Source organism: Sprattus sprattus (assembly GCF_963457725.1).
Source record: "Sprattus sprattus genome assembly, chromosome: 20".
Classification (NCBI taxonomy): domain Eukaryota; kingdom Metazoa; phylum Chordata; class Actinopteri; order Clupeiformes; family Clupeidae; genus Sprattus; species Sprattus sprattus.
The window spans coordinates 1769187-1796585 of NC_137918.1; the positions used below are offsets into that span (position 1 = coordinate 1769187).

The 27399-nt window shown below is 41.8% G+C and overlaps 3 protein-coding genes across 6 annotated transcripts in view; 1 reads left to right on the forward strand and 2 right to left on the reverse strand.

The window, feature by feature from the left end:
• Positions 1–1233, reverse strand: part of nup153 (nucleoporin 153) — a 65109-nt gene extending 63876 nt beyond the window's left edge. For 2 of the 4 annotated variants that reach the window (XM_080858727.1, XM_080858725.1), the window contains exon 1: positions 1127–1231. In XM_080858727.1, coding sequence (XP_080714853.1) covers positions 1127–1204 — 78 coding nt within the window. In that variant the 5' untranslated portion in view covers positions 1205–1231. Of the gene's footprint in view, positions 1–1126 lie in introns of all 4 variants that reach the window. The other 2 variants (XM_080858728.1, XM_080858726.1) reach the window with 2 other exon arrangements.
• A 3061-nt stretch (positions 1234–4294) lies between these two features.
• On the reverse strand, positions 4295–19947 carry ptdss1b (phosphatidylserine synthase 1b; the record flags this gene model as incomplete). Its single annotated transcript, XM_080859695.1, has 13 exons — positions 4295–4398; positions 4555–4621; positions 9948–10016; positions 10408–10507; positions 14999–15064; positions 15460–15572; positions 16064–16205; positions 16486–16637; positions 16844–17002; positions 18378–18502; positions 18683–18727; positions 19200–19291; positions 19769–19947. 13 exons carry the CDS (start codon positions 19945–19947, stop codon positions 4295–4297), a joined length of 1413 nt encoding a protein of 470 aa, XP_080715821.1.
• A 303-nt stretch (positions 19948–20250) lies between these two features.
• mterf3 (mitochondrial transcription termination factor 3) lies at positions 20251–27278 on the forward strand. The gene is made up of 8 exons (XM_080858694.1): positions 20251–20343; positions 20745–21136; positions 21380–21532; positions 21838–22027; positions 24028–24175; positions 24882–24953; positions 25153–25314; positions 26955–27278. Exons 2-8 carry the CDS (start codon positions 20755–20757, stop codon positions 27147–27149), a joined length of 1302 nt encoding a protein of 433 aa, XP_080714820.1. The 5' UTR covers positions 20251–20343; positions 20745–20754; the 3' UTR covers positions 27150–27278.
• Positions 27279–27399: the final 121 nt, after the last annotated feature.

A 27399-nucleotide genomic window follows, 5' to 3' on the forward strand; every position in this document is an offset into this window, starting at 1 on the left:
ACAGTTGAAGACCAACGCTAGCTAATAAGCTAACTGCGAGGGAAAGCGCACGTGTAGGAAACGTTTATTAACCTCCCGTCTAACAACATTTAGTAAATGATATACTTCTTTGTCACCCAAGTCGACACAAAAATAAACCTGCCTACGTTTCAATTTCTCTTAATAATTTAAAACCGTACCATATGAGCTGAATATATTTAACGAGAATGCTATAACGTTACGAGTCTCCATCTATTCTCTTCAACAAACTGACGACGCGCGGCATTGCTAGTAGCGTGGTTGCTAGCGAGCTATTACCAACTTAGCGCGCTTCCTAACCATAACTAACGTTACCGTTAGCCAAGTAGCTAAAATGATGGCTAGCTAGCAATAACTTGGTTACCCATGTGGGCCCTGGCACTCTTCCAAACTACATTAGGCGCACTGCGCAGCACCTTTTTAGCTTCGTAGCTATTGGGGGCATACCTAGCTACATAACGACACTCGTTTCTAACCGCTATAATGTCACAAAGAATGGCAATTGTAGTGCTAAATGCTAGACGCTTAATGACAAGTTACGTATTGGCAGGTTACTGTTTAAAATTACAGAGCCGGTATCGAAATGATAGCTGTACCCTACCAAGCCGGTAGGCTTGCCTTCTATCCTACCAACAATGCTGGCCTATTAACGTTAACATTGTTAGCTAGCGCAGTTAGCTAGCCATGTTAGATGACATTTTAGCTGAACCGTTAACTGCTTAGCTAGAGCTCCAGCTAGCTTTACAGCTAACCAACTCGGCTAGCAAGCAAAGTTTGCAGTTCGAGAGAATAACTGTCCACTGTCAACTACAATGACGTTTTCCCTATTTTAGCGAAGTGTTATTTAGCTTTACTTGTACCTGAAGATATAACTGCCATGCAGAATAGAACTGTTCTAACCGGCATTCTTAGCTAACAGCTAAGCACCGTCAAATTGCCCATAGACGGCAGGCTGTATGTGAAGCGAACACGGCCTGCTAGCAAAGCAGGTTGTTAAACAGGCCGCGAAATTGTCTTCAAGAAAACAATAATAGCGCTGCCAAACAACTGGGACAAACATCTCGTTTTTAAAACGCGTCATAACATTAAGAAAAAATGCCAGAATTACCTGTTTTCCTTTAGCATACGGTTTAGAAGCGATATGATATCTTCTTGATCTAATTTTCCCTCCTCCTGTGGCCGCCATGGCTAACTATTGAATCACTAATCGGTACCTCGGCGCCGGATGGAGCTTGCCTGTCAAAGAACTCAAACTTGCTCAGCCCACCAATATACCGTCAGACATTTCGTGGAATTAATGTGACGCAGTTGTGGGAAATTGAGTTTAACATTAAAACGACCCTGACCAACAATATTTAAGACCTCTCTTGACAATTAAAATGTTCAATTTAAAGAGTAAGAAGGCGGGAAAAGCAGATTCGTCGTCCTGTGATTTTGAAAGGCGTGTGCTGAGTCTGCACATCCACACAAAATCAGTGAACAACACATTTAGGCCTATATCATAACCTATACCATTTCCCCCATCATTTCCATCAAGATATTTTTTCGAAATTGGAGCAATAATTTAATTCTCATTTGATAATCCATACAACACAAAAACCATAAATTGTAATATTCTTATGTCAGCTGGCTCAGAACAATAATCAATATTATTTTAGAAAGCCCAGATGATTTAAGAAATAACCAATATATGGTCTCATCTGGGAGGCTGTAGGTGAATCAACATGAGTGAGCAAAAATAGTGTAGAGGGGACCAATCTTTGAATCAGTCTGCACCAGTCTCATGGAACTTTCATTTGAATAATATCAAAGCATTACCTGGACACATACGTCCATACTCCTGGCCAGAAAGGGTAGGCCTAATGTATGGGATACATTTACTTTAGTCACTGAAAAGCTACCACAATGAAACTATAAGTTGAAATGTATGGTGCGCCTGAAAATAAATAAAACGGGCTCAATTGAAGTCAGTTAATGAAAGAGTTTAACCAAAAGTTAATGAGTAAAATCCTTGCTACTGGCTTGTTTTATACTGCATTTATGAACATGCATTTTTTGAGACATAAAACAGAAGGTGAATGAAATAGTGACTGTTGTTCATATATCTTAAACTCAATTTGCCATTGATACATGCTTTACACATCTAGGCTCAATGAAAGTGACAATAGGCTACTTTATTTCAAAGATTTATTTAAACAAACAACTTTTAAGACTCTCATAATAAAATAGTTACAGGAAACCTTTGAATTTAGCATAAAACATTAATATTGTTACAGTGATGGTTTGTCATCATTAAGCTTCCAATACATCACAAATGTAAGCTAAAACATTCAGTCTCTAGACCTCAGAAGTCCCATCACTCAGTGCAACAAAATAAGGATGATTAAGGAGAATAAAATGGCTGAAAGTAAGTATGTACTTCAGTATCAACAAGTGTTTGAAATTGCATATAAAACAGTAACTACCATCGATGGGCACTTAAATCATTTCACAGTTACTGAAGTTTTTTCATTTGTGTAAGTTGACCAGCATGAACATACACTGTTTTTCAACTCAACATTTAAAAGGCAAAATGAATCATATGCTGTTCTCATTTTATTTGTGGAATATCCAATGACATCATTGCAACATTAGACACATTGGAATTTCATCAGGTTAAGTCAGGCTGCTTCCTCATGTCTGTAGACCATTGAAACCTGTATTAAATTAAATCCGTCCCCATCTTTCATTTAATCTCACACACTCACAGTTATATTCGCTGGACCAGACTCCCCTCCAACTGGGCCCACTGAAGTTTAACAGAAAAATAATGCTTTCACTGAACCCAGAACCACCCACAGAGCTTTTCACTGGAGAGATGCTCAAAGCTGAGCTGTCAACTCAGAAGTGGCACAGAAACACCACAGGCACTAAAGATTCAAATTTCAAGGGTGTATTAAAATAAGTACTAGCTTTTGTTCTGCTTACTTTCCTTTTCTAAAACAAAGCAGTGAGTTCTATGAATAGCCAGTCCATAACAAAGCCTCATAAAGAAAGCTTCAGAGACAAGCTCCTTGTTTGATCAAAACACTCCTTAAATATGAAGTATTTATACAGTGGAAAGTGGTTCAAGCACACTTTTAAAACAGCGCTGGGTCACCTTCAGAAATAGGACACAAAGTGTTGTCAGGAGGGTCATACCTCATCTAGGAATTCCATTTGATGAAGCTTTAGAGGACCAGTCAGTCCCTATGGAGTCAATGTTTCATCATAGAATGGAGGAACAGTGGTAGAAATTGCATCAACCACTACAGCCTGGATTGCTTTTTCCCTATATCTGCACACAGATATAGAATGGATCTAACAATGAGGCACGAGTCCATCATTAAGGACATAACTTTAAGGCTTCACTGTAAGAGATGTTGAGGGCATTAAGAGGCAAAGCACTTCACAGTGCAAACAACATGTACCTAAGTAAGACAGAAGACAAAATAAGCTGCTTGACATCAAATGTCACAGTAAAAAGTACACTTTGAGTGAAAGAAAGGAGGGGGAGAACTCAAACACACACTTAATAGAGGGCAATGTAGTTCAGTCTTTTTGAAGGGGGCTGTAGAAACTATTATTGCCAATGACTCTACCAAACCACATTATATGTTTGATATAAACCATAGAAACTGTTCATCAAAACCAAGAGAACCTTCTCTAGTTCTCCTTCTCTGAAATACATAAATGTGATATGCTTCTTTAATGTAGAAAGACCTTGTCGTGCACTTAACTGTAAACTGTACGGTCATGGGTGGAATGACGAGGGAAACAGATTCAGGATGATTTATAATGACCATTCAGAGAAGGAGAAGAGGAGAAGAGGGAGTGAAGAGAAATAAATACAACAAAACACACACACACAGACACAGGCATGTGCTTTTCTGTGCCAGCCCTATAACGAAGATGCACCCAATACACTCCCACCTGTCTATCCACCCCACCCCCACCCCCACAGAACTACAACAAACAAAGACCATACCAAACACATTTAGTGAAATTACAATGGGTATGTCCTGTCAAGCGGCTTAAGGAAACAGCTTGAGAAAAGGATGAGAGGTGCTAGTGAATGACACATCCTTCAATGTCTTCTGCACTTTCCCCTGTACCCAAAATGAAAGGTGCTGGTGTCTCTAAAGAGCCTCCTTTAAACTCTCACCCAACAACATTTGACTTCTACTCTTTTCTTATTCCTCTTTCCTCTCTCTAGGGACAGGAGTGCATTTTAGTGTATTCCCCACACTTTTCCGTCTTACTGTTGGTTTTCCCTGCTTGTCCCATTCACGGTTTTACTCTTTCCAGATCCTCCTTTTCTCCGCCTGGATGGATAACAGTGGCTCCCAGAGTCCTTTTCACCTGTATCAGTTATCATAGGATGTATTTCCAAACAAGACCCATACTGGTTTTGGGATATACAGTCAAGGTTAAGTCAATGATAATGTCTTATTTGTGCAGGGGACAGTGAGAGTTATGGCCACAAGAGGGCAGACTTGTTAAATCATAAAAGCATACCTCTATGCTCATCGAGAATGCTCCCACTCGACTCATTGAGACAGTTGTCCTCGCATTCAGATAGGCTCTGTTGTAAAAGAAAGGTATGCTTCATACAAGAGTACAACTCATGATGCAACAGACGCACCAAACCATCATATCATATATATTTTGTGCTAACTTCACTAGCAGTGACTTTCAGAAACCCAATTTTAGGGGTATTCAAAAATGCATGCAAAAAATCTTGCAAACACCAAACAACATCATGCTAATTGGTGTCTTTTGGTGATAAGCATTGTTTTAAAAATGAACTCCTCCACCAGCTCTTTGGATCCCATCTCCACATCTCTATTGAAACCCAGCAAGCAAGCCTCCAACGGGCCCCATGCAGGCAGGCTGTGGGCACTGTGGGCTAGGGCCAGCCCACACCAATCCTTCACAGGCCCGGTGTGGGCACTGTGGGCTAGGGCCAGCCCACACCAGTCCTACACAGGCCCGGTGTGGGCTTGCCCAAGTGGGGCCTGCAGCTTTGGGTTCACTGCGGGCTGTCACCGGATAGCCCAACAAAGTCTAAGCTGCCCAGAAAACCCATGCTGGGCCTGTGCGGGCTGCCACATATGGCCCCCCTTAGGGCTGGCACAAGGGCCCTTTGAGGGCTGCCCACACAGGGCCCTTTGAGGGCTACCCACGCAGGGCCCTTTGAGGGCTGCCCACGCAGGCCCTTTGAGGGTTGCCCACGCAGGCCCTTTGAGGGTTGCCCACTTTGAGGGCTGCACACGCAGGCCCTTTGAGGGCTACCCACGCAGGCCCTTTGAGGGCTACCCACGCAGGCCCTTTGAGGGTTGCCCACGCAGGCCCTTTGAGGGTTGCCCACTTTGAGGGCTGCACACGCAGGCCCTTTGAGGGCTACCCACGCAGGCCCTTTGAGGGCTACCCACGCAGGCCCTTTGAGGGTTGCCCACGCAGGCCCTTTGAGGGTTGCCCACTTTGAGGGCTGCCCACGCAGGCCCTTTGAGGGCTACCCACGCAGGGCCCTTTGAGGGTTGCCCACGCAGGCCCTTTGAGGGTTGCCCACTTTGAGGGCTGCACACGCAGGCCCTTTGAGGGCTACCCACGCAGGCCCTTTGAGGGTTGCCCACGCAGGCCCTTTGAGGGTTGCCCACTTTGAGGGCTGCCCACGCAGGCCCTTTGAGGGCTACTAACGCAGGCCCTTTGAGGGCTACCCACGCAGGCCCCTTGAGGGCTGCCCACGCAGGCCCTTTGAGGGTTGCCCACACAGGCCCTTTGAGGGTTGCCCACTTTGAGGGCTGCACACGCAGGCCCTTTGAGGGCTACCCACGCAGGCCCTTTGAGGGTTGCCCACGCAGGCCCTTTGAGGGTTGCCCACTTTGAGGGCTGCCCACGCAGGCCCTTTGAGGGCTACTAACGCAGGCCCTTTGAGGGCTACCCACGCAGGCCCCTTGAGGGCTGCCCACGCAGGCCCTTTGAGGGTTGCCCACTTTGAGGGCTGCCCACGCAGGCCCCTTGAGGGCTGCCCACGCAGGCCCTTTGAGGGCTACCCACACAGGCCCTTTTAGGGCTGCCCACACAGGTCTCTTTGAGGGCTGCCTACACAGGGCCCTTTGAGGGCTGCCTACACAGGACCCCTGAGCTTTTGCTCATTGGCAAAATGCTGGCCCCACAGTGATGGCCCTGCGTGGGCAGCCCTAACATAGCCCACAGGAGCCCTCACTAGGCCCACACAGAGCCTGCACTCATTTTTTGCTCATTTATTTATTGAATTTATTTATATATGATAGTAAAAAATAGAAAGTGTTTGTTCTGCAAATCTAAATGGATGCAGTTACAGCATAACTAACATCTGTATAGTCAGAAATGTACAATAGCCAAAAGGAATTCAAATTAAAGTTTTTGTGTGTATGTGTGTTTGTATACAGAAAAGCTCTATAAAAAAATGAATTATTATTATTATTATTATTATTATTATTGAGCTTTGTCAAACCAAACTCCGAGGTAGAAAACGTATAACTTTTGAGTTTGGGTGGACAAAGCTCACGTGGACTACTGGTAAGGGTGTTGGGCTGGAAAGCGTAAGGTCATCGGTTCAATCCCCAAGCGGCAGGAAAAATGTGCTGTGCTTCACTTCACTGTGTGCTGTGTGTTGTGTGTATCACAACCCTGGATGGGTAAAATGCAAAGATCAAATTCAGAGTGTGTGTGTGTCACTACCTTGGATGGGTAAAATGTAGAAATCAAATTCAGAGTGTGTGAGTCTCTACCCTGGATAGGTAAAATGCAGAGATCAAATTCAGAGTGTGTGTGTGTCACTACCTTGGATGGGTAAAATGCAGAAATCAAATTCAGAGTGTGTGAGTCTCTACCCTGGATGGGTAAAATGCAGAGATCAAATTCAGAGTTTGTGTGTGTGTGCCAGTTTCTGCCAGTTTTTTACTTTCACTTCACTGTGTGCTGTGTGTATCACAACCCTGGATGGGTAAAATGCAAAGATCAAATTCAGAGTGTGTGTGTGTCACTACCTTGGATGGGTAAAATGTAGAAATCAAATTCAGAGTGTGTGAGTCTCTACCCTGGATAGGTAAAATGCAGAGATCAAATTCAGAGTGTGTGTGTGTCACTACCTTGGATGGGTAAAATGCAGAAATCAAATTCAGAGTGTGTGAGTCTCTACCCTGGATGGGTAAAATGCAGAGATCAAATTCAGAGTTTGTGTGTGTGTGTGCCAGTTTCTGCCAGTTTTTTACTTTCACTTTTATGTTTTACTATTATATATAAATATATTCAATAAATAAATGAGCCAAAAATGAGTGCAGGCTCTGTGTGGGCCTACTGAGGGCTCCTGTGGGCTATGTTAGGGCTGCCCACGCAGTGCCAGCACTGAGGGGCCAGCACTTGGCCAATGAACAAAAGCTCAGGGGCCCTGCGTGGGCCTTGTGAGGGCTCCTGTGGGCTGTGTTAGGGCTGCCCACGCAGGGCCAGCAATGAGGGGCCGGCACTTTGCCAATGAGCAAAAGCTCAGGGGCCCGGCATGGGCAGCCCTCAAAGGGCCCTTGTGCCAGCCCTAAGGGGGCCCGTATAGGGCCTGTGGAGGCTTGCTTGCTGGGAAGCTTGCCTCACAGCCATTGTCCCCACTGCAACCCACATAATAAAAAGGTCCCTATCTACTGGTGAAGTTGCCCCCTCCCTCAAACTGGCAGCCATCAAACCTGTGCTTAAAAAGCACAATCTGGACCCTGAGGACCTCTCAAACTACCGTCCCATCTCAAACCTCCCCTTCCTAGCAAAGGTCCTGGAAAAGGTCGTCTCCCTCCAGCTGCATAACCATCTCCACTCCCACCAGCTTTATGAATCCTTCCAGTCTGGTTTCAGACCTTCCCATAGCACTGAAACTGCTCTGGTGAGGGTGGTAAATGACCTCCTAATGTCATCAGACTCTGGCTCACCCAGCTTACTAGTCCTGCTGGATCTTAGCGCCACTTTTGATACAGTGGACCATAATATCCTGTTTCGGCGCCTCCAGGAGGTGGGAATTACAGGCACTGCCCTGGACTTCTTTTATTCCTATCTCACAGGACGGCAGGAATATGTTGCCCTTGGCAATATCACCTCCAGCATTAGGTGTGTTACCTCCGGTGTCCCTAAGGGGTCAGTCCTGGGGCCCCTGCTTTTCTTAATTTACATGCTACCCCTGGGAAACATACTTCAAGGTCATAACATCCCATTTCACTCCTATGCAGATGACACACAAATCTACATCCGAACTTCACCCGACAAACAACAGGCACTATCACAGACTGCCAAATGCCTGGATGACATCCATCACTGGATGAGCAACAACTCACTACAGCTAAATGGTGGCAAGTCTGAAGCCATTCTTATTGGCACGCCCCACCAAATAAAAAAGGCCGGCATCACCCAAATTAACATAAATGGCCACCCCACCCCTCTCTCCTCACTCGTCACAAACCTTGGTGTCAAGCTGGACTCTTCATTGTCCTTTGATGCACACATCAAATCCATCTGCCAAACTTCATTTTACCACCTGAGAAACATCTCAAGGCTGAGACCCTCTCTTCCCAAACATGCTGCAGAAAAGCTGGTGCACGCATTCATCAGCTCCCGTCTGGACTACTGCAACTCTCTGCTGGCAGGTTCTCCAGCAAAAACCATCCAGAGGCTGCAGTATGTTGCAAAACAGTGCTGCCCGGGTTCTCACCAAGACACGGAAATCCGAACACATCTCCCCAGTCCTCCACTCGCTCCACTGGCTTCCAATCAACCAGAGAATAAACTTCAAAGTCCTACTTCTAGTTCACAACACCACCGGTCCGGCCTATCTCCAGGATCTCCTCACCCCTCATCTCACACCAAGGACTCTTTGGTCCGGACAAGCAAACCTTCTTGCAGTTCCCCGGACAAATATGTCCAGAATGGGAGATCGTGCCTTCTCTTCGCTGGGGCCACAACTCACAACAAGCTCCCGGAGAACATTAGGGCTTTGGACTCCATCACTACTTTTAAATCCCACCTCAAAACCCATCTTTTTATATCTGCCTTCCCCTAAAGTCCTGGTTTCTGTTTTTTAATTTCTTTTCTGTATTGTTTTTGAATGCACTGTTTTAAATTGCTATTGTGACCCTGTTAAGCACCTTAAGACATCTTTGTATGTGTGACGTCCACCTGTGCCCCCTTCAGGTTGCAGCCTTGCCAGTGCACGGGCAGAGGCAGGACCTGAGCCTAATAGCTTTATTGTCTGCACCTGTATTAGGGTGGGGCTATAAAAGGGGTTTTCTCTCTCTCTCTCAGGAGGCACTTTTCGGTTCTTGTAGGCACTATTTTGATATCTTCTCTTACATGGGCACTTTGACTCTTTTCTCAATCTGTCCCCCTTTCTATTTCTTTAGCGCTCACTTTCTTATTAATTTACCTAACAAACTGATGCCTTCATTCACTACATTCATGCACGACATTGAACATTACATTTTCATACCCCTATTTACAAATAAACACAAATAAATGATTCTTACTACTTTGTGTCGTCTCCCTTATTATGTGATGGTACCTTAACGAGTCTGCCGTTACAGTATGTGAAAGTGTGCTATACAAAAAAAATGCATTATTATTATTATAATGTCCGCTGAAACTTCCCTTACATTTTTACATCTTTGGACCAAAGAACAACATAGTGGATAGCCTGGGTGGCCAGTGGGAACAACTTTGTGTGTTTATCCGTCCTTCACATACAAAACTCAAAAAAGTATTTGAAGATTATACAAATTCTACTTGTTTATATGTCTAAATGTCCCTCCAAAAGTGATAAATTGCTGCATATTATTGGTTTAAACATGCATGTTCTTTACTTCCTGACTGTGGATTGTGTAAATCACTGAACACACCTTCATACTGGATCCATGGCTGTGCTCATACCACACCATTCCATACAGGCACAGAGACGTTATGAAGGCCTTTGGGGGAAAGAGGGGAAGAGGGAGGAAATGGATAAAAACATTTCCTATTGCTTTTCTTGGTTTGTGGATGGTTTTCTGTGTTTGTTTTGGCAGCCACTTTGAGCATTTCATGCCAAAAAAGCACTCACAATTTGAGAGAGCGACAGAGAGCAGAACAGAAGACTATCTGACAGCATGGCCAAACACAGCAGTCTCCTTTGCTGCTGCTGTTGTTTCAGTCTTTGAACATTTATAGACTTCAACATAACTTTAAAACAAAGAGATATGATATCTTTATTCACAAAGAAAGAGCGTCTGAAAGAAGGCCAATGAGACAGAGGCAATACAAGATCAATAGAGATGAAAGAAAAGGAGACAGAGAGAGACAGAGACAGCTCTAGATTCTTACCACACATATAAGCCACAGCACCACATACAGGGCCTGTGTCTTGGAGAAGAGGTCCTGGCCAAATTTAACACATGCCAGCGCTTCCAGGAAGGCTATGGCCCTAGGTGAGGAGTCAGAGTATAGCGTTTTCATTAGTCTGATTTCACTTTAAATTCACACACACAAACTCTCAGACTTAAGTTTGTTCTGATTGCTAACACAATGTAACCAGCTTTCTCAGCAAATAACCTATAGCTTTGCGTCAGTTTTCAAGATATGCATATTTCTTACAACTTTAAACACTATTTGCACATTTATCAATGTGTAACATTTATGATAATTTAGTAACCACATGCAATTGGCACAATAAACTCAAGACATCGCCGTCTGAACCATAAGCACACCTTTTTCATGGTAGAAACACTAAGCCATAAAATGATTAACACATCAATTAGAAATACAGAATAAAAAAATAAGGAACATTTGGTGTGCAGGTCACCAGAATGACAAGCACTAGGATGAGGAGGAAGAGAAAGACCACACTATAATGTTCCTGTAGTCTCCGTCAGACTGCTTTGGTTCAGGCCTGGTTCAGTTAACATCCTAGGTTCACAAATCTTATTTCCACACATATTCCCCATTTCTTAATGCATTTGATGATATGTTCTCTGCATAGATTATGCACACCAGGGCAAAGTTCCCATGGTATTCGGCAAAGACAATATCTTGTTTTTCTGAATCAGTCCAGAGAGAAGTTACATTTTGTGTTTCTGATGCAGATCAGAGAGTAGTTACAGTATTGATCATGACGCTAAGTAGTTTCATTTATACAGTAACACTATGTATTTTTCTTCTACTGTAATATTGCTGTGTTTGTTTATGTTTTCATATAGCTCTGTCAATCAGCACATGTTAGAGACAAAACATTCAGAAATGTGTGCAATGTGTGCACTCATTGCAACATTTGTTTTTAATCATACTATTGTTTTGACAGTGGGTTCCTGTAAGGGTAATTGTGACGGTCGTGGTGCCACCGTAAATGAACCGCACACTCCTGCCCTATCTTTTCAACCACTATTGCACCAAACAGACATGGTTTGCACACACACGCACCCACAAACACTCAGACCACTGATTGCAATTGGATCCACCTAATGGAAACTGTTAATTGCCTAGACTGGCAGAGGGGACACTACAAATGTGGTTCTCAAACTTTTCACCATGAGTACCACCTTAGAAATTATTTGGCTCTCCAAGTACCACCAGAATTCAAATAAAGTAGCGTAGGCCTGTAACTACATAGAGAATACACAGAACGCATTAATATTAATAATGATTTATTGTTCACATGACTGAAGCAACTAAGTGTATCTAAACTCATGTATTGTTTTTAAAAACGTACGTGACAATACTAATAACTGATCTGCATCAAAACATAGGCCTACCAAGCAAATGGGGATATAAAATACCAGTCAATCTAGTGAGGTTTAACAAGTATTCAGGGGTGAAAACTCATCAGGGACGAAAAAGGTGACAAGGATGCACACCCTCTAGGAGGGTCCAGGGCATGCTCCACAGGAATGTATTTTATATATAAGAACATTTTGCACATTTTAAAGTTCAATGCATCAATCTGGTGCACTTTGACAGCAAAATTAAGAAGCTAGATCTATAAAGAACTGTGTGCTGTTGTAAACAATTTTGTGCTCTGGTAACAGTTTAATCATTAACATTCCTGTGTTGAATGTTGCACGGGCACAGGCCAACCCAATCAGCAAAATTCATCATGAAAAGAAAAAAAGAAATAATGATCAAATAAAATAAATATGAATATGTTTCTACTTATCTGTGCTTTAAATGTAATTTTTGTATGATTCCAATAATTTTTATAATTAAAATCGAACCTGTTCAAACAGAGAGGCGACTCACGAGCTGAGGCAGCGACGAGATGCGCCTCATCTCAGATTGTGCAATCCCTCATTAACTGGGTTGAGCTCATGCCTTTTGCTTTCTCATTGTTTGTCTTCACAGAAATATTTGTAGACACTTTTATCATATGTCGTTTGTATCCATAGAATTAGAATAGGTAATGTATTTCATGTATGTGTAGAAGCTATTTAATCTTGCTGATCTGTCCACAGTGAAAAAGCACATAGATAGAGGAGGCAAACCTAACTCTGCCTAAATGAAGGGGGCGAGCAAGAGCCTGGAAAATGGACTTCCAATCCAGTGAAGTGATAAACAGCTATCAAACTCTGTTTTCGGCCGTGTCTTTAATGTAAATGTGCATTTTTCGGCGGTTTCGCGCTTAGATTTTTCAAAATTGACCGATAAATAGACACTGTAATATCCGATCGCACCGTTATTATAACCAGCAAAAATGGTTGCTGTGATTTGCGAGGCGTCTTTCAGCCAACTGTCTGACATTAGCACATTAGCCTACATAGCATAACAATAGTATAACGTTCTTGCAGCGTACAAACGTCACAAGTTACCGTAAATGCCATCTTAAAGGCACCCAGTGCAACTTTAGAGGCTTAAAAATAAACATTCAATTTCTAGTCTTTTTTACACGTAGAAAGTTTCAATAACTCCATACCATTACATATCGACATTCAAGGAGCAAAGATGAGACGTCGGTGTGTGGTGAGAACTGATAGAAAATTGTAAACAACAACAATCGCCGCCATTTTCCCCCCAAATCTTTATTTATTGGTGCCACCAATAAATAAAGCAGTATTCTAGTCAATGGAAAAATGGCCTCTCCACACCGGCGATTGTTGTTGTGTACTATTTTCTATCAGTTCTCACCACACAACGACGTCTCATCTTTGCTCCTTGAATGTCGATATGTAATGGTATGGAGTTATTGAAACTTACTAAATGTAAAAAAGTCTAGAAATTGAATGTTTATTTTTCGAGTCTCAAACCTATAAAGTTGCACTGGGTGCCTTTAAAAAGGCTGCTCGAAACCAACGATTTTTAAAAATGTCGTGTAATACACCCATCTGTAACGGCATCGAGGCAGCTACCTTCCATTTTTAACAGACCTGAAGACTCAAAATAAAAAGCATGCCTGTCATGATGACCCGAGTTGGCCCAACGAACAAGTTTGAAAAAAATATTCAGGACAGCTTGCCTTCGCAGATTACTTTTTTTTTGTGCATTTCCGCGTACCACTAGAGGGCGCTCGCGTACCACGTACCACAGATTGAGAACTATCTATCTAGGCCATACCACTTGAGTAAGGTGGTTTTTACAAACATGTGAGACATTATGTATTTATGATTTACATAGTTATTTCTTTGTTTGATATTGAGGAAATACTATATTTATGTCTCCGGGTCTGTGTGTCATTGTTGTATGGTTTAGTTTTTGTGTCTACCCCTGTGTGTAGAAATGGTGCTGGCCGCCAGGTATATACTGTATGTTCATTGTTCTGTCTAGTTCAGTTAGTCTAGTCTTGTCTTGTATGTGGACCTTTTTTTGTGACTGCTGATTTTTGACCTCAACTATAGTTAGAGGCTTAGCAGGTATTTTAAATAGTTATGTACTGCAGTAATTTGTCCTCTACCCCATTTAGAGGCTGAGCAGGTGAGACTATTGGAGACTGTTGCTTTTTGTCCTTAGCAGTTCTATTGGAGCAGACTATTGTCCTTAGCAGACTATTGGAGACTGTTGCTTTTTGTCCTTAGCAGTTCTTTAAATAGTTATATACTGCAGTAATTTGTCCTCTACCCCATTTAGAGGCTGAGCAGGTGAGACTATTGGAGACTGTTGCTTTTTGTCCTTAGCAGTTCTCCTGGGTAGTTTGAACCCCATTAAAAACCTTATATTTGAACTCTCACTCCGTCTCTAAGCTTTTCGGGCCAAACCCACACATTTCGACGGCAACTGAGGCTCGGTCCGTCACAGTAATCTATATGCTACAACAATATAGATTGCCCTGAAAATAACAATTTCAGGGAAAAAATACCTTTTGGTAGAAGTGTTTTTAAATAATCGCTCCAGTGTGTAACTGTGTTACATTAGTGTGTGTTTTTGACTGCTTGTGTGTGTCGTCTGAGAGGAAAGTTGTATGTTGACCATGGTTGTACTGATGTGAGTGTCATTTTGAGAAAATCTGCATCAACACATTTGTACACATATTAAATGCAATTAACTTGTACACATATAAGACTACAATAACTAGTAAACATATAAGTAAACTATCTAGTTCACAAATTAATGAATCAAGGTTGTGACTGATCAGTGCAGACTGTATGTAGGCCCATAGTGAAAAGAGGGAGAGTGGGGAGAGAAGAGGGTCATTGTTTGGCATTTATAGGAAGCCAGCTGATTAAGGTCGTACTGCCAGCAAGCCCCTCCCCCCATCCCCTCAAATGGGCACCGATAGACACAAGCAACTGGCAGCCATGGCTTTAAGAGAATGCCACCATCAGCAGTTTCCCAGAGGGATTCTAGAGAGCCTGTGATGGACTCTGTGCCAAGCTACCACACACCACAACACAATCAAGCTCAAGGAGACCAATGGCCCAGTAATGCACAGGTGGCCATGTTCCCTATCCGAGGAGCACACACAAAGCATACTCAATTACATAGTGATACTCACCCAAACACCCAACACTGTGTCCCCACACGTTTGCACTGCGTGTCTGTGAGGTAGGCATAATACTGCCTGAAGGTGGGAAACAGTACAGTATATCAGTCTGTCTGAAGGCCACACAGCCCAGTTTTGTGTGAGTTATAAAAGTGCTTTGATGTTTACATTTTGTCTGGAATTACTATTCAATCAAAAATCGATAAAAAAAACCTTAGCGGGAGTGACTCTTTGACAAACTTTATCTTGGTTTTAATTTTCAGGCCTCTAAGGAGAATCTGATTACCCACACAGTCTGTGTAGAAAAAGTATGTGTGGAGCCTTAAATGTTTCAAAGCACACACAGAAAAACTATTTAACAAAACAAAAAATGTAATAATAAAATGAGGAAACACATCCACAATATGTATCAATCCCAAACCTGATTGAACATAAAATAAGTGAGGCTGGGTGTGTAGTTAAATTATTCGTACCGTACTGTGGGGGCAGTGATGATGCCGACGAGGAGGATGCGGCACCAACTTAGAGGGTGAGAGGCCTGGAACACAAATATGTGCTTCAGGAAGAATGTGTTCAGTTCTGTGAGCTGGGACAGAGGGGAGAGGAGCAGGACCAGAGACCAGAGACGAGAGATAGGGAAAGTGAGCAAAAAAGAAAAGAAGAAAAAGAGAAAAAAGTAAACTTATGGGAAATGACCTTCAAGCAAGAGAGATCAATTTACATTTACATTTAGTCATTTAGCAGACGCTTTTATCCAAAGTGACTTACATTTGATACGTATATACATTTTACAGCTACACTGATGGCACAGTGCAAATCACAGTTAGCAGTTCAGTGTCTTGCTCAAGGACGCTTCGAACAGTGAGGAATCAAACTAGCAACCTTCTGATTACTAAACGACTTCTCTACCTCCTGTACAATTGTCGCCCCAGTACGTAGAGAGTTCCATAAATAAATCTGAGCAGGCGTACTCAGGTGCATTCTACCTAAATTAAATCTGAATGAGGGGAATACTACTGCTACCGCACTACAATGCCTGCCACAAAATAATAAGATGCAGATGTCACTCCACTTCACCTGCCATATGATCATGAAGAGGTAAATGCCTGTGACTCTCTGGAAGGAGGACTTGGGGTCGAACCAGCTGACATATGTCCAACTGGCTGGAGTAAACTGCAGAACAGCTCGCTTTAGCTTCCCAGTGGTAGTATGGATGTCCCTGCAAACACACAGACACATGTGTTACAAGTGTGTAAACACATAAACGCATAAAGTATGTGTACACTTGGCATAACAATGACTTGAAACTCTTAACTCTAGCTCAGTGTATAATGTGTGCCTGAATGTTTGTATTAGTTTGTTTGTGACTGAGTGACCTAGTCTTTTGATGCTGGCCCAGAGAAGATGAGTGCCTGCATTTGTGTGTGAGTGCGAGTGCGAGTGCAAGTGCAAGTGCAAGTGCAAGTGCGTGTGTGTGTGTGTGTGTGTGTGTGTCTCACTTGATGCTGGCCCAGCGGTAGGTGCGCATCTCTAGGAAGCGGCAGACAGTCATGCCCAGCCAAATGCCCCCTCCATTACACAAAAGGATGTCCAGGATTAACTGGTCCCACCAGCACTCGGCAAAATTAGGCAGCAGATGCATGAAGAACAGCTAAGAGACGGAAGGGGGATAGGAAAGAATAACAGCATTCAGAATGAATGTGAGGTGAAGCAAGAGAAGAGACTGAAAAGGAACAACCTAAACCATTGGTCTTTTTTAGAGGTCAGTGACCTAAACCAACCCAACTAACTCAACCTCACTAATCCTACCACCCAGGGTGGTGAACCCTGAACTCTGGCCTTTAACCCCTGTGTTACCTCAGTGAGCTCCCAGGTGATGCTGATGGTCCAGCAGAGGCCATAGCTCCGGATGAGCAGTGCCTTCATGCCCCAGCCCCAGAAGTGGCCAAATGCAAAGATGTCAAAGTGGCTAAGGATCCGCTCCCAGGTAATCGCATGACAGTTCACTGCATATTCCTGCCAGGCAAAGGTCGGAGAGGGACAATGAAGTGGAGAGAAGAGGGAGTGAGAGTAAAGAATGAAGAAGACAAAACAATTATCCATGTGATGAAGGGGGATCAATCAAGTTTGTTTAATTTAACACTGATGAGGATCATTTTCTGCTGCAAAGCTCAAACACCAGAAATACATTCAACAGCAATAGAAATGCCTATCAAATAATTTGAAGGAAATGTTAGTAATTGTACTAATTCATCAATTTTCTTTACTTTGCAGATGACAAGCAGCCATATATCCGAGGGTAAAATGATGAATAAGCAAACCAGGCTGACAAAAACAAAATGTTTGATGTAATTTAAGGCACAATAGGTAACATATAATATACAAATACTTCTAATGCCTTAACTAGCATACATGTATCGACATGTTAAAAAAAAAACTTACAACTAACAGGGTATTCATATTTTTCCTGGTGTGTAAGTGCAAGCCAATGTTTTCATGGTTAACTTTACCGTTACAGTAATACCTTACACTAAAGAGCATTAACCTTTAAGGGTTTATTTCTGACCTCATACATAAACATACATTTAACAACAATCCTCATACAGGAAACGAAGTCCTCTTACAATTCCTCTGCCTGTTCGAAGTCCAGCCACTGTTGTTTACGGTCACTGGGGTAACATAAGATCTAATTGTGACAATTTAAATAGACAATAAAAGCTACTCACTGTGTGTGTGTGTGTGTGTGTGTGTGTGTGTGTGTGTGTGTGTGTGTGTGTGTGTGTGTGTGTGTGTGGTGTGTGTGTGTGTGTGTGTGTGAATGTAAGTGTGTCCCCCCCAGTGACACTGAATCTTCAGTACCCCTCAGCTCCCTCAATCTTCTTACGTGGGTTCATTAAAATGGATGACGACCTCCAGTGAAGCAACTGGATCCATTTCATTGTAAGTACCCAATGCTGCTATCAGCCCAATTACACCTCACCACAGAGAACACCGCACCACACAAGGAAGTGAAAGGGATCTGTGAGAAAGGTGCTTTAAGAATGGAAAAGGTGTGCCACACTACATTAAACTACACATTTCGAGTGCTAGAGTTGAAGTTATTCAATTTTTTAAATTACTCTAAGATTAAATGCTAAAATAATTTACAATTATTGTAAAAGGTGGTATGGTACTTAAAAACTACTTAAAATCTTGAATGCCAAATGTGGCAGAGGCAATCATTCCAACACTATGCAGGGGTAAATATAACAATGTATTTATACTGAATGGTGAAAGGGTTACTATTTACCATCCATTCATCCATCTTAGCTCGGAATCCTGTAGGACCCTAGTAAGTTGTAGTAAGTAGTAGTGGATATTGATTATATTAAATAGGTTTAACATCACTGACCATAACATCTGCCTCCCGGGTGGCATACCGCAGGTTTGGGTCCAGCCAATACATGACTGTCTTTACTTGATCCCAGTTCAGGAAGATGAGGAGAACCAGGAAGAGAAAGTAAAGAACACTGAGACCTGAAGAGGAGGGACGGCACACATCAGGTAGTTGTTCAAAATGTCCAATTCCCTTCCAAACCATTATAGGTTAGATTTGACTGTTTTAAATGGTCAATTTATCCTTTAGATGTGAGAGAATGCACTTTTTCTGTCCGTTATATTCTACACCAATCATGAATGTATGCCATTCATACTCACCAAAAACCATTCTCCATATTACAGGATGTGGCCTGGTGAAGGGACCTAAACAAAAGTTTCAATGCATGTGTGCAAAGGGAGATTTATTTGATATGGATGAGAGTGAAAATCTGTGAGAAATAATGACTTTACCATCATCAGAGCATTTATACAGTCTACAGTGCACAATTTTACGAATCTCTTGATAAAATAATTTGTCATAGACAATCAAACACTATTTCAGGTTATTTTAGGGACAGAGTGACAAGTTGTCCTATTTGACTTCTCCTGTGGTTACCAACACGCAGAAGTGCAGTTTGGTGGAGTCTTTCTACCCAAAAAAAGTCTGCTTTCCTAATTGAACTGGTGAATTTGTGTGAACACAGCTCAGCCCACCCTGGCAAAGGTCTTAAATCATCATTACGATTGGCCTTGTAACAGACTTCCAGTCACATTAATCCAGTTCAATTCCCTCAGAGAGCAGAGCACAAAGCAGGTTGATTCAGTCAAGACCTTAGGCTGATAGAGTATGCCTTACCATTAGGGAAAGCCAGGACACTAATGATCAGGAAGAAGGAGACAACCAACACCAGCCCTACTCGCAGATTACTGTCTGGGTTTGTATCATCTCTGCCAGAGAAAGACAAAAGTCTCAAACTCTCGAAGTCCTAATGTTAGATTAGACTTGCTAATTTGCAACCATTTTAGAATGTTTTAAAAGTAGGGCCACGGAAAAAAGTTTTTTTTCTAAGATGCCACGTGTAGTGGCAACTTGTGCAGGCATGACTATACAAAATAACAATTAAGCAAGTTTAACATTGACATAAGTCTTCAACAAAAAAAGACTGGGCAAGTCTGGCAAATATATAATTTACAGATAAAAACAGATAGAGCATTTCATTTGTAGAAATACTTTGACAATAGTAGGCTACATTGTAGAACCCAGTATGACAATGAATGAAGACAACAATGGAAATACTGTTAATTCCAATTATCCCATCCTGCGTCAACAATTACACTGACAAGTAGGCTACATTGTCATACGAATCAACACTTTTCGGTCTTAAAATCATCCATCATGGTCAGCTAAGACCGTAAATTATTTACCTGGTAAATGCGAAGTACATCAAGCTGAGCACAGTAAATGTCAACAGCGTGATAGTGTGTGGTTTATAGAAAAGCTCTACGGTGATATCCTCGACTTGTTGCTCATTTATCATTCGGAAATGTAGTTTATAATTAATATCATCTTTGCTGAGCGTTCGGGATCCCAGGGTGGGCGCCATCACTTCAGTGGCAGTGAGCTGCAACCACTAGCGGTCCAGCAGAGCTTCAAGTGGAAGTCAGTGATCAAGTTGTTAAACAGAATGTGTCATCACATCCATGCCGGAGGGGAAATCATTAAGAATGTACTGTCAACCTTCGTGCAATTACGATTTTAGAATAATAAAAGCCTATTCCGCCGTCAAAAGACAGTTATAATTCGTTTAAATGTATATACATAAGGACTATAGTCATTCTATTCGAGTGTGTTTATTCTGATCGCAACTGGAATATCAGCTAGCTACACCGCCTTGACTTGGTACATTCAGGACTTCCGCAACAACATTGGAAAGGACATGTGAGATGTAGAGACTTTGAATGTGTGGAATTGAGTGAAAACTAGTGACAGAAGTTAGAAGGTAAAGGTGATGTTTTAACGACTCATAAGTAACAGATATCAGATAACGAAAGGATTATTGTAATGTTTGTTCCTAGACTACAGTGGTTGCAAACTAGCATAGATATTCCGGCGTTTGGAAGATTTGGTATGCTATGCTATGCTAGTAGCTGGCAATCTTTTTGGTATGTCGCAGTCCTCGATTATCGGGATTACTGGGTAATCAGTCACTGAATTAAGCACGCGTAAAACCTAAACTAAAGTTCCACTGAAGTGTTGATCTGTGAAATCCTCTCATTTTGTAATATTGGTCCATGCAACAACAATACATCTCTATGTCTATGCATGCAACTAATTGATAACCACAGGCGGCTTTTCTTTCCAACATTACCATTAACAAACTGATTTGTTTATATTATTCAGGAGCTGCCCCATGTTTTCCACCAATATGCACGTTGGTCAACGATGTGTCCGCCTGCTGCGTGGCAGGATGATGTCTATCATCACCCACCCCGCTAACGACTGTACAGCAGCCCAGCAGCCTTTTGGCGGTCACACAACCACAGTGAAACACATGCACAGCATTCTTGCACAGCACCCCGTCCTTCATAGTGGTCATATATCCTTAAAGGCCACAGAAGGAACATTAGGGGTTGGAGCACTTCGAGGCCTCTGTTATTCCTCTGTTACACAACACAGCTGTCAGGTCAAACAAAGTGACAGTGGAGAACCAGAGGAAAGGACTGTAATAATCTATGAGCCGGCGCAGGTGCCCAGCAGAAAACTCCCTTTGACTGAAATGCCAGCAGTGATTGGTGAGTAGATTTTCTCACTTTAACTTTGTTCACATATCTGTGATTTAGTGTCTGCTCACTCATATTTAGTAGTTTCAGCAAGGCTGTTTTTAAGATGTATGACTCCTAATTAATTTCAAATATATATGGCAGGGGGCCTCTGAATAATAAATCAGAGTGGAATTTTATAGTGTCGCTTAAAGAACTGTTAATAACCAGTAATTGTTGAATTTCACCGTGCATTCTATATTTTCTGATGTGCAGATTTGGATGATGTCCCAAGCCTCTCAGCTCTTGAAGAAATCAGTGATGAGGAAGCAATTCAGATTGTGGTACCTCAAGCCTTACCCCCGACCTCATTCTCTCTCAGAGACTACGTTGACCAATCAGAAACACTCACCAAGCTACTGCAACTAGGTACAGCCAACTATAGGGAGCTATGGGACAAAACGTGCAGAGATGCACCAATGGGTATGTCTCAGATTGTGGGCTCAAGTGGATCAAAAGAATGCACCAGAATGCAGCCCTCTTTTTGAGAATTCTGGAGGCAGTATCTAGTCTTTTGGGGTCTTAGATTTCCCAAAAATGTGCACATTGCTTTTAATTTCATAGAAGGTGCTAGTGTCAATTCATGGGTTGTTCTAGCAGCTGAATTAAAAATTGTACATACTGAATTGATGACATGTGTTCCACTGTTTTGGGCTTCGTTGTCTGTTCTCCAGGGGTAGATCTATGGAAACTGGACCAGCGGCGGAATGTAGGTTCCATGCTTGTGAGGCTGGACTTCCAATCAGATATGGCTCCTCGGCTGCTCTTCCTCAAGGATCTGGGGCTGCAGGATGGCCACCTAGGGTCTGTGATCACGACCAATCCCTTCATCCTCACAGAGAGCCTGGACAAACTGAAGGCCAGGTGAAACTTGAACTCCTTAACCACTGAACCAGATATAAACCAGTGATACTTTGTTTACTGGTAAAGTATATGTGAGATGTGAGCGTTATATGTCCATTATTTTTTAAGTCTTTCTCAGTGGCGTTCCTTTAGATTTACAGTTATCTCAAATGCGAGATCCTGTCATCACAGACAGATACAGCAAACTAAATTACAGTGGGGAAAATAAGTATTTGAACCCCTGCCGATTTCGCAAGTTTGGCCACTTGCAAATGTGTGATCTATAATTGTAATGGTAGGTGTATTTTAACAGTGAGAAACAGAATATAAACAAAAACAATCCAGAAAACTGCATTTTATAACATTTATGACTTTATTTGCATTTGATGCAGAAAATAAGTATTTTGAACCCCTAGCAAAACATGACTTAGTACTTGGTGGAATAACCCTTGTTGGCAAGCAAAGATGTCAGACATTTCTTGTAGTTGGTCACCAAGTTTACACACATCTCAGGAGGGATTTTGGTCCACTCCTCTTTGCAGATCCTCTCCAAATCCTTAAGGTTGCGTTTTCAATGGGAGGGAATGAGGTTCAAGCCCAATATTCCACGTTACATGGCCCCATCCATAGTCCCCTCGATGCGGTGGTCGTCGTCTTGTATAGTCCAGGCAAAAAAGCGTTTTACTAATTGTAAAATATTTTTTTTCAGCATAGATCATTTCTATGAGTATTTTCATTGTGTAAAGTTTTATTTTGATAGGAGTAAAGGAAAAAAATACATTTTTGAGGTGTATTTTTGCCATGCATTATTAGCACACATCTTAGATTGATGACAATTAAACATATTTCCTCAAGTATTTTAGGATGTTGTTCTGGACACCTCATACAAATTATCTATGCTGAAAAAAAATATTTTACTATTAATTCTATTTTTGGCTCCAAAATGGGCTATTTTGCCTGGACTAGTACCCTTGGCAGAGAAACAGCCCCAAAGCATAATGTCTCCACCTCCATGCTTGACGGTAGGGATGGTGTTCTTGGGGTCATATTCAGCATTCTTCCCCCTCCAAAGGCGGCAAGTCGAGTTGATGCGAGTGAGCTTGATTTTGGTCTCATCTGACCACATCCGGTCTCCCAATCCTCCTTAGAATCATTCAAGTGTTCATTGGCAAACTTAAGACGGCCCTGTACATGTGCTTCCTTGAGCAGGGGGACCTTGCGAGTGCTGCAGTACTTCAAACCATTACGGCGTAGTGTGTTACCAATGGTTTTCTTGGTGACTGTGGTCCCAGCTGCCTTGAGATCATTCACAAGCTCCCCCTTCTGCACCTTTCGGATGATCACCGATACCGCACAAGGGGATATCTTGCATTGAGCTCCAGACCGAGGGTGAGTGACAGTTTTTTGGTGTTGCTTCCATTTACGAATAATCGTACCAATAGTTGTCTGCTTCTCACCAAGCTGCTTGCCGATTGTTATGTAGCCCATTCCAGCCTTATACAGGTCTACAATCTTATCTCTGACGTCCTTGAACAACTCTTTGGTCTTGCCCATAGTGGTGAGGTTGAAGGTGTGTAGTATGATTCTTTGGACAGGTTTCTTTCATACACGTCACCAGTTGAGATCAGGTGTACATTGTTAGGCCTAATGAGGACTAATCTGTGTGCTTCTTGGGCACATAACTGGTCATTGGGAGCAAGAATTCTTGCTGTTTGCTTGGGGGTTCAAATACTTATTTTCTGCATCAAATACATTATTATGCGTTATTATAAATGTTATAAAATGCAGTTTTCTGAATTTTTTTGTTGATATTCTATTTCTCACTGTTAAAATACACCTACCATTACAATTATAGATCACACATTTCTTTGCAAGTGGCCAAACTTGCAAAATCGGCAGGGGTTCAAATACTTATTTTCCCCACTGTATATGGGCTCACTGATGATATGACCATATTTTGCACTAAAACAAACAGCACTTAAACTCATTCTTGTATCAAATGCAACTTTCTCCATTTATAGGGTCTCTTATCTCAAGTCAAAGAAGTTCAGCACAGAGTCAATAGCCTCTATGGTTTGTAAAGCCCCATATTTGCTGAACTTTAATGTGAAGAGGCTGGACAATCGTCTAGGCTTCTACCAAGACATCTTGGGTCTCAACCCCGGAAAGGTAAAGTTGATTTTTATTCTTTATCACTCTGGATAAAAGTGCTTGACAAATGATAGAGAGAGAGTGTATGTGTGAGTTTTAGTACCGCTGCAACTTATTAGGGTTCACTACCACACCGCACTCAAGGGCTGCTAGATTATGGCAAAAATCATAATCACGATCATTTTGGTCAGTATTGAGATCATGATTATTTAATATGATTACTCACTGACTTTGGAATCATTGTGCATTTATTGAATTTAAAAAATGAAACAGTGGATTTCCTTTAATTTTAAATATAAATCAACTGAAAAACTAAAAAAAAGTCACAGTTACAGTCTGTGAGTGATGACACCCTGGAACAACCACACTCGAAATCACTCCACGTTAGATATACTTACACTGTTAAATTACGTACAAAGTCAACCTTCCATTCATTCAAAGCAAGATAGCAAAATTGCAGGCAGCAATTTCATAAGATTACATCTGACATTTTTTAAGTGAGGCAAGGAGCCAATGGAGTAGGGGGAATGTGCAAATTAATATATAGCGCAAAGACAGGTGAGTGTACAAATTACTTGAACAGATAGCTTCTCTGACTCAACTCGGAAAGTGCACGGCTGTAAAGGAAAGGGGTGGACTGGATTTATAACCAAAGGAAATTCAAGAAATCGGCCAGCCCTACCCTACTCATAACCTTATGACCTTGCATTTGGTTTACTTTCAGACACGGGACATCATCACTCGTCTCCCCAGACTCCTGTGTAGAAGTCTGGAGCCAGTAAAGGAGATCCTGAAGGTATGAAGCACTTCATAAAATACTGTCAAAAGCTATTGCATTTTCTATGAAACATGGAAATGGCATGAAAGTGATGTTGGGCATTGTATAGTCATGTGAGACATCACAACCTTCAACTTTTCATTACAAATAAAGATTTCATGGGGGAGGACCACAAACTACACATCATTAACGTTCTGCCTGTCTGTTTCTCAATCAGGTATGTGAACTGGAATTTGGCTTTCGTACAGGTGAAATACAACACATGGTCACTGAAGTACCAAAGATTTTGACAGCAAACAAGGCAAAGCTGAGCAAGATATTTGATTACCTTAACACCACCATGGGCATTCCCCATTCTCTTATTGCCAAGTTCCCACAGGTAAACTGTCATTTGTTTTGGTGTTGCTATAAACATGTTGCCATGGTAATGTACTAAATATAATTATAATAATAATACATCACATTTATATAGCACTTTTCATAGTTCTCAAAGACACTGGTTTGTTTGATTATCTTTAGTTTTATTCTCTCTATTTTTCCATATTCTAAATATATACACTACCCTTCAAAAGTTTGGGGTCACCCAGACAATTTCATGTTTTCCATGAAAACTAACACTTTTATTTATCAAATGAGTTGCAAAATGAATAGAAAATATAGTCAAGACATTGACAAGGTTAGAAATAATGATTTTTATTTGAAATATTAATTTTGTTCTTCAAATTTGGCTTTGTCAAAGAATGCTCCATTTGCAGCAATTGCAGCATTGCAGACCTTTGGCATTCTAGCTGTTAATTTGTTGAGGTAATCTGTAGAAATTTCACCCCACGCTTCCTGAAGCACCTCCCACAAGTTGGTTTGGCTTGATGGGCACTTCTTGCGTACCATACAGTCAAACTGCTCCCACAACAGCTCAATGGGGTTGAGATCTGGTGACTGCGCTGACCACTCCATTACAGACAGCATACCAGCTGCCTGCTTCTTCCCTAAATAGTTCTTGCATAATTTGGAGGTGTGCTTTGGGTCATTGCCCTGTTGTAGGGGGAAATTGATCTCCAATCAAGCGCTGTCCACAGGGTATGGCATGGTGTTGCAAAATGGTGTGATAGCCTTCCTTATTTAAAATCCCTTTTACTTTGTACAAATCTCACACTTTTCCAGCACCAAAGCAGCCCCAGACCATCACATTACCTCCACTATGCTTGACAGATGGTGTCAGTCACTATTGCAGCATCTTTTCACCTGTTCTGTGTCAGACAAATGTTCTTCTGTGTGATCCAAACACCTCAAACTATGATTTGTCTGACACTTTTCCCCCAATCTTCCTCTGTCCAATGTCTGTGTTCATTCGTTGTAGGAAATGTTCTCTCATGGTATGGCCTTCATTTCTAAGAACAAGAATAGACTGGCGAGTTTCTCATGAAAGTTATCTTTTTCTGGCCATTTTGAGAGTATAATCAAAACCCACAAATGTGATGCTCCAGATACTCAACTAGCTACAGGAAGGCCAGTTTTATAGCTTCTCTCAACAGCAAAACAGTTTTCAGCTGTGCTAACATAATTGCACAAGGGTTTTTTAACGGTTTTCTAATCCTCCATTCGTTTTCTATGGCGATTAGCAAACACAATGTACCATTAGAACACTGGAGTGATAGTTGCTGGAAATGGGCCTCTATACACCTATGTAAATATTTCATTAAAAACCAGACGTTTCCACCCACAATAGTCATTTACAATGTATAGAGTGTATTTAATTTAATTAATTTAATTTAATTTTATCTGATTCATTTAATGTTATCTTCATTGACAAAAACAGACAGTGCTTTTCTTTAAAAAATAAGGACATTTCTAAGTGACCCCAAACTGAACGGTAGTATACATAAAATGGTACTGGCCATCATAAAACAATTGATACAGGTGATACAGTTTTTTGCTCTATTTGCTTTTCCCTGTTAACCACAAGTGTGTGGGTTTATGTGTCTTGCACATCCTCCTAAAGTATCACCGTTCCTTCCAAAGGTTCTGAATTCCCAGTTTTTGCGGATCAAAGAGAGACACCTGTTCCTGAAGTACCTGGGAAGAGCACAGTATGACCCAGCAGAACCAAACTATGTCTCCCTAGAGCGTCTTGTGGCAGTCCCCAATGATGTCTTCTGTGTCAGTGTGGCACTTGCCACCGAAGAAGATTTTGAACGCTTTCAAAAAACTTTGTAGATTTGAATTGATCTATGAATATTTCTCCATTGCATTGTTTTCATAAAGCCCCATATAAACAAATTGAGTTGTATGCATTTGATGGTTCACGGACACTTCAATAAATGTTTTAATATTTATAATTCCAAAGAGATTTCTTGGAGCTTTTTAACCTGACGATGCCATACTCATAATTCTAGTCAGAATATGAGTCTGATACTGAACTATTGGGCTGTGATTATGGGGCGTGTTTCAACGAACCAGGGGGGAA

Coding starts and splice junctions, on each gene's coding strand:
- mterf3 (XM_080858694.1), top strand. CDS start 20,755: ATGTTTTCCACCAATATGCACGTTGGTCAACGATGTGTCCGCCTGCTG. Junction 24,176..24,881: donor TGGGTCTCAACCCCGGAAAG/GTAAAGTTGATT, acceptor GTTTACTTTCAG/ACACGGGACATCATCACTCG. Junction 24,954..25,152: donor CAGTAAAGGAGATCCTGAAG/GTATGAAGCACT, acceptor TTTCTCAATCAG/GTATGTGAACTGGAATTTGG.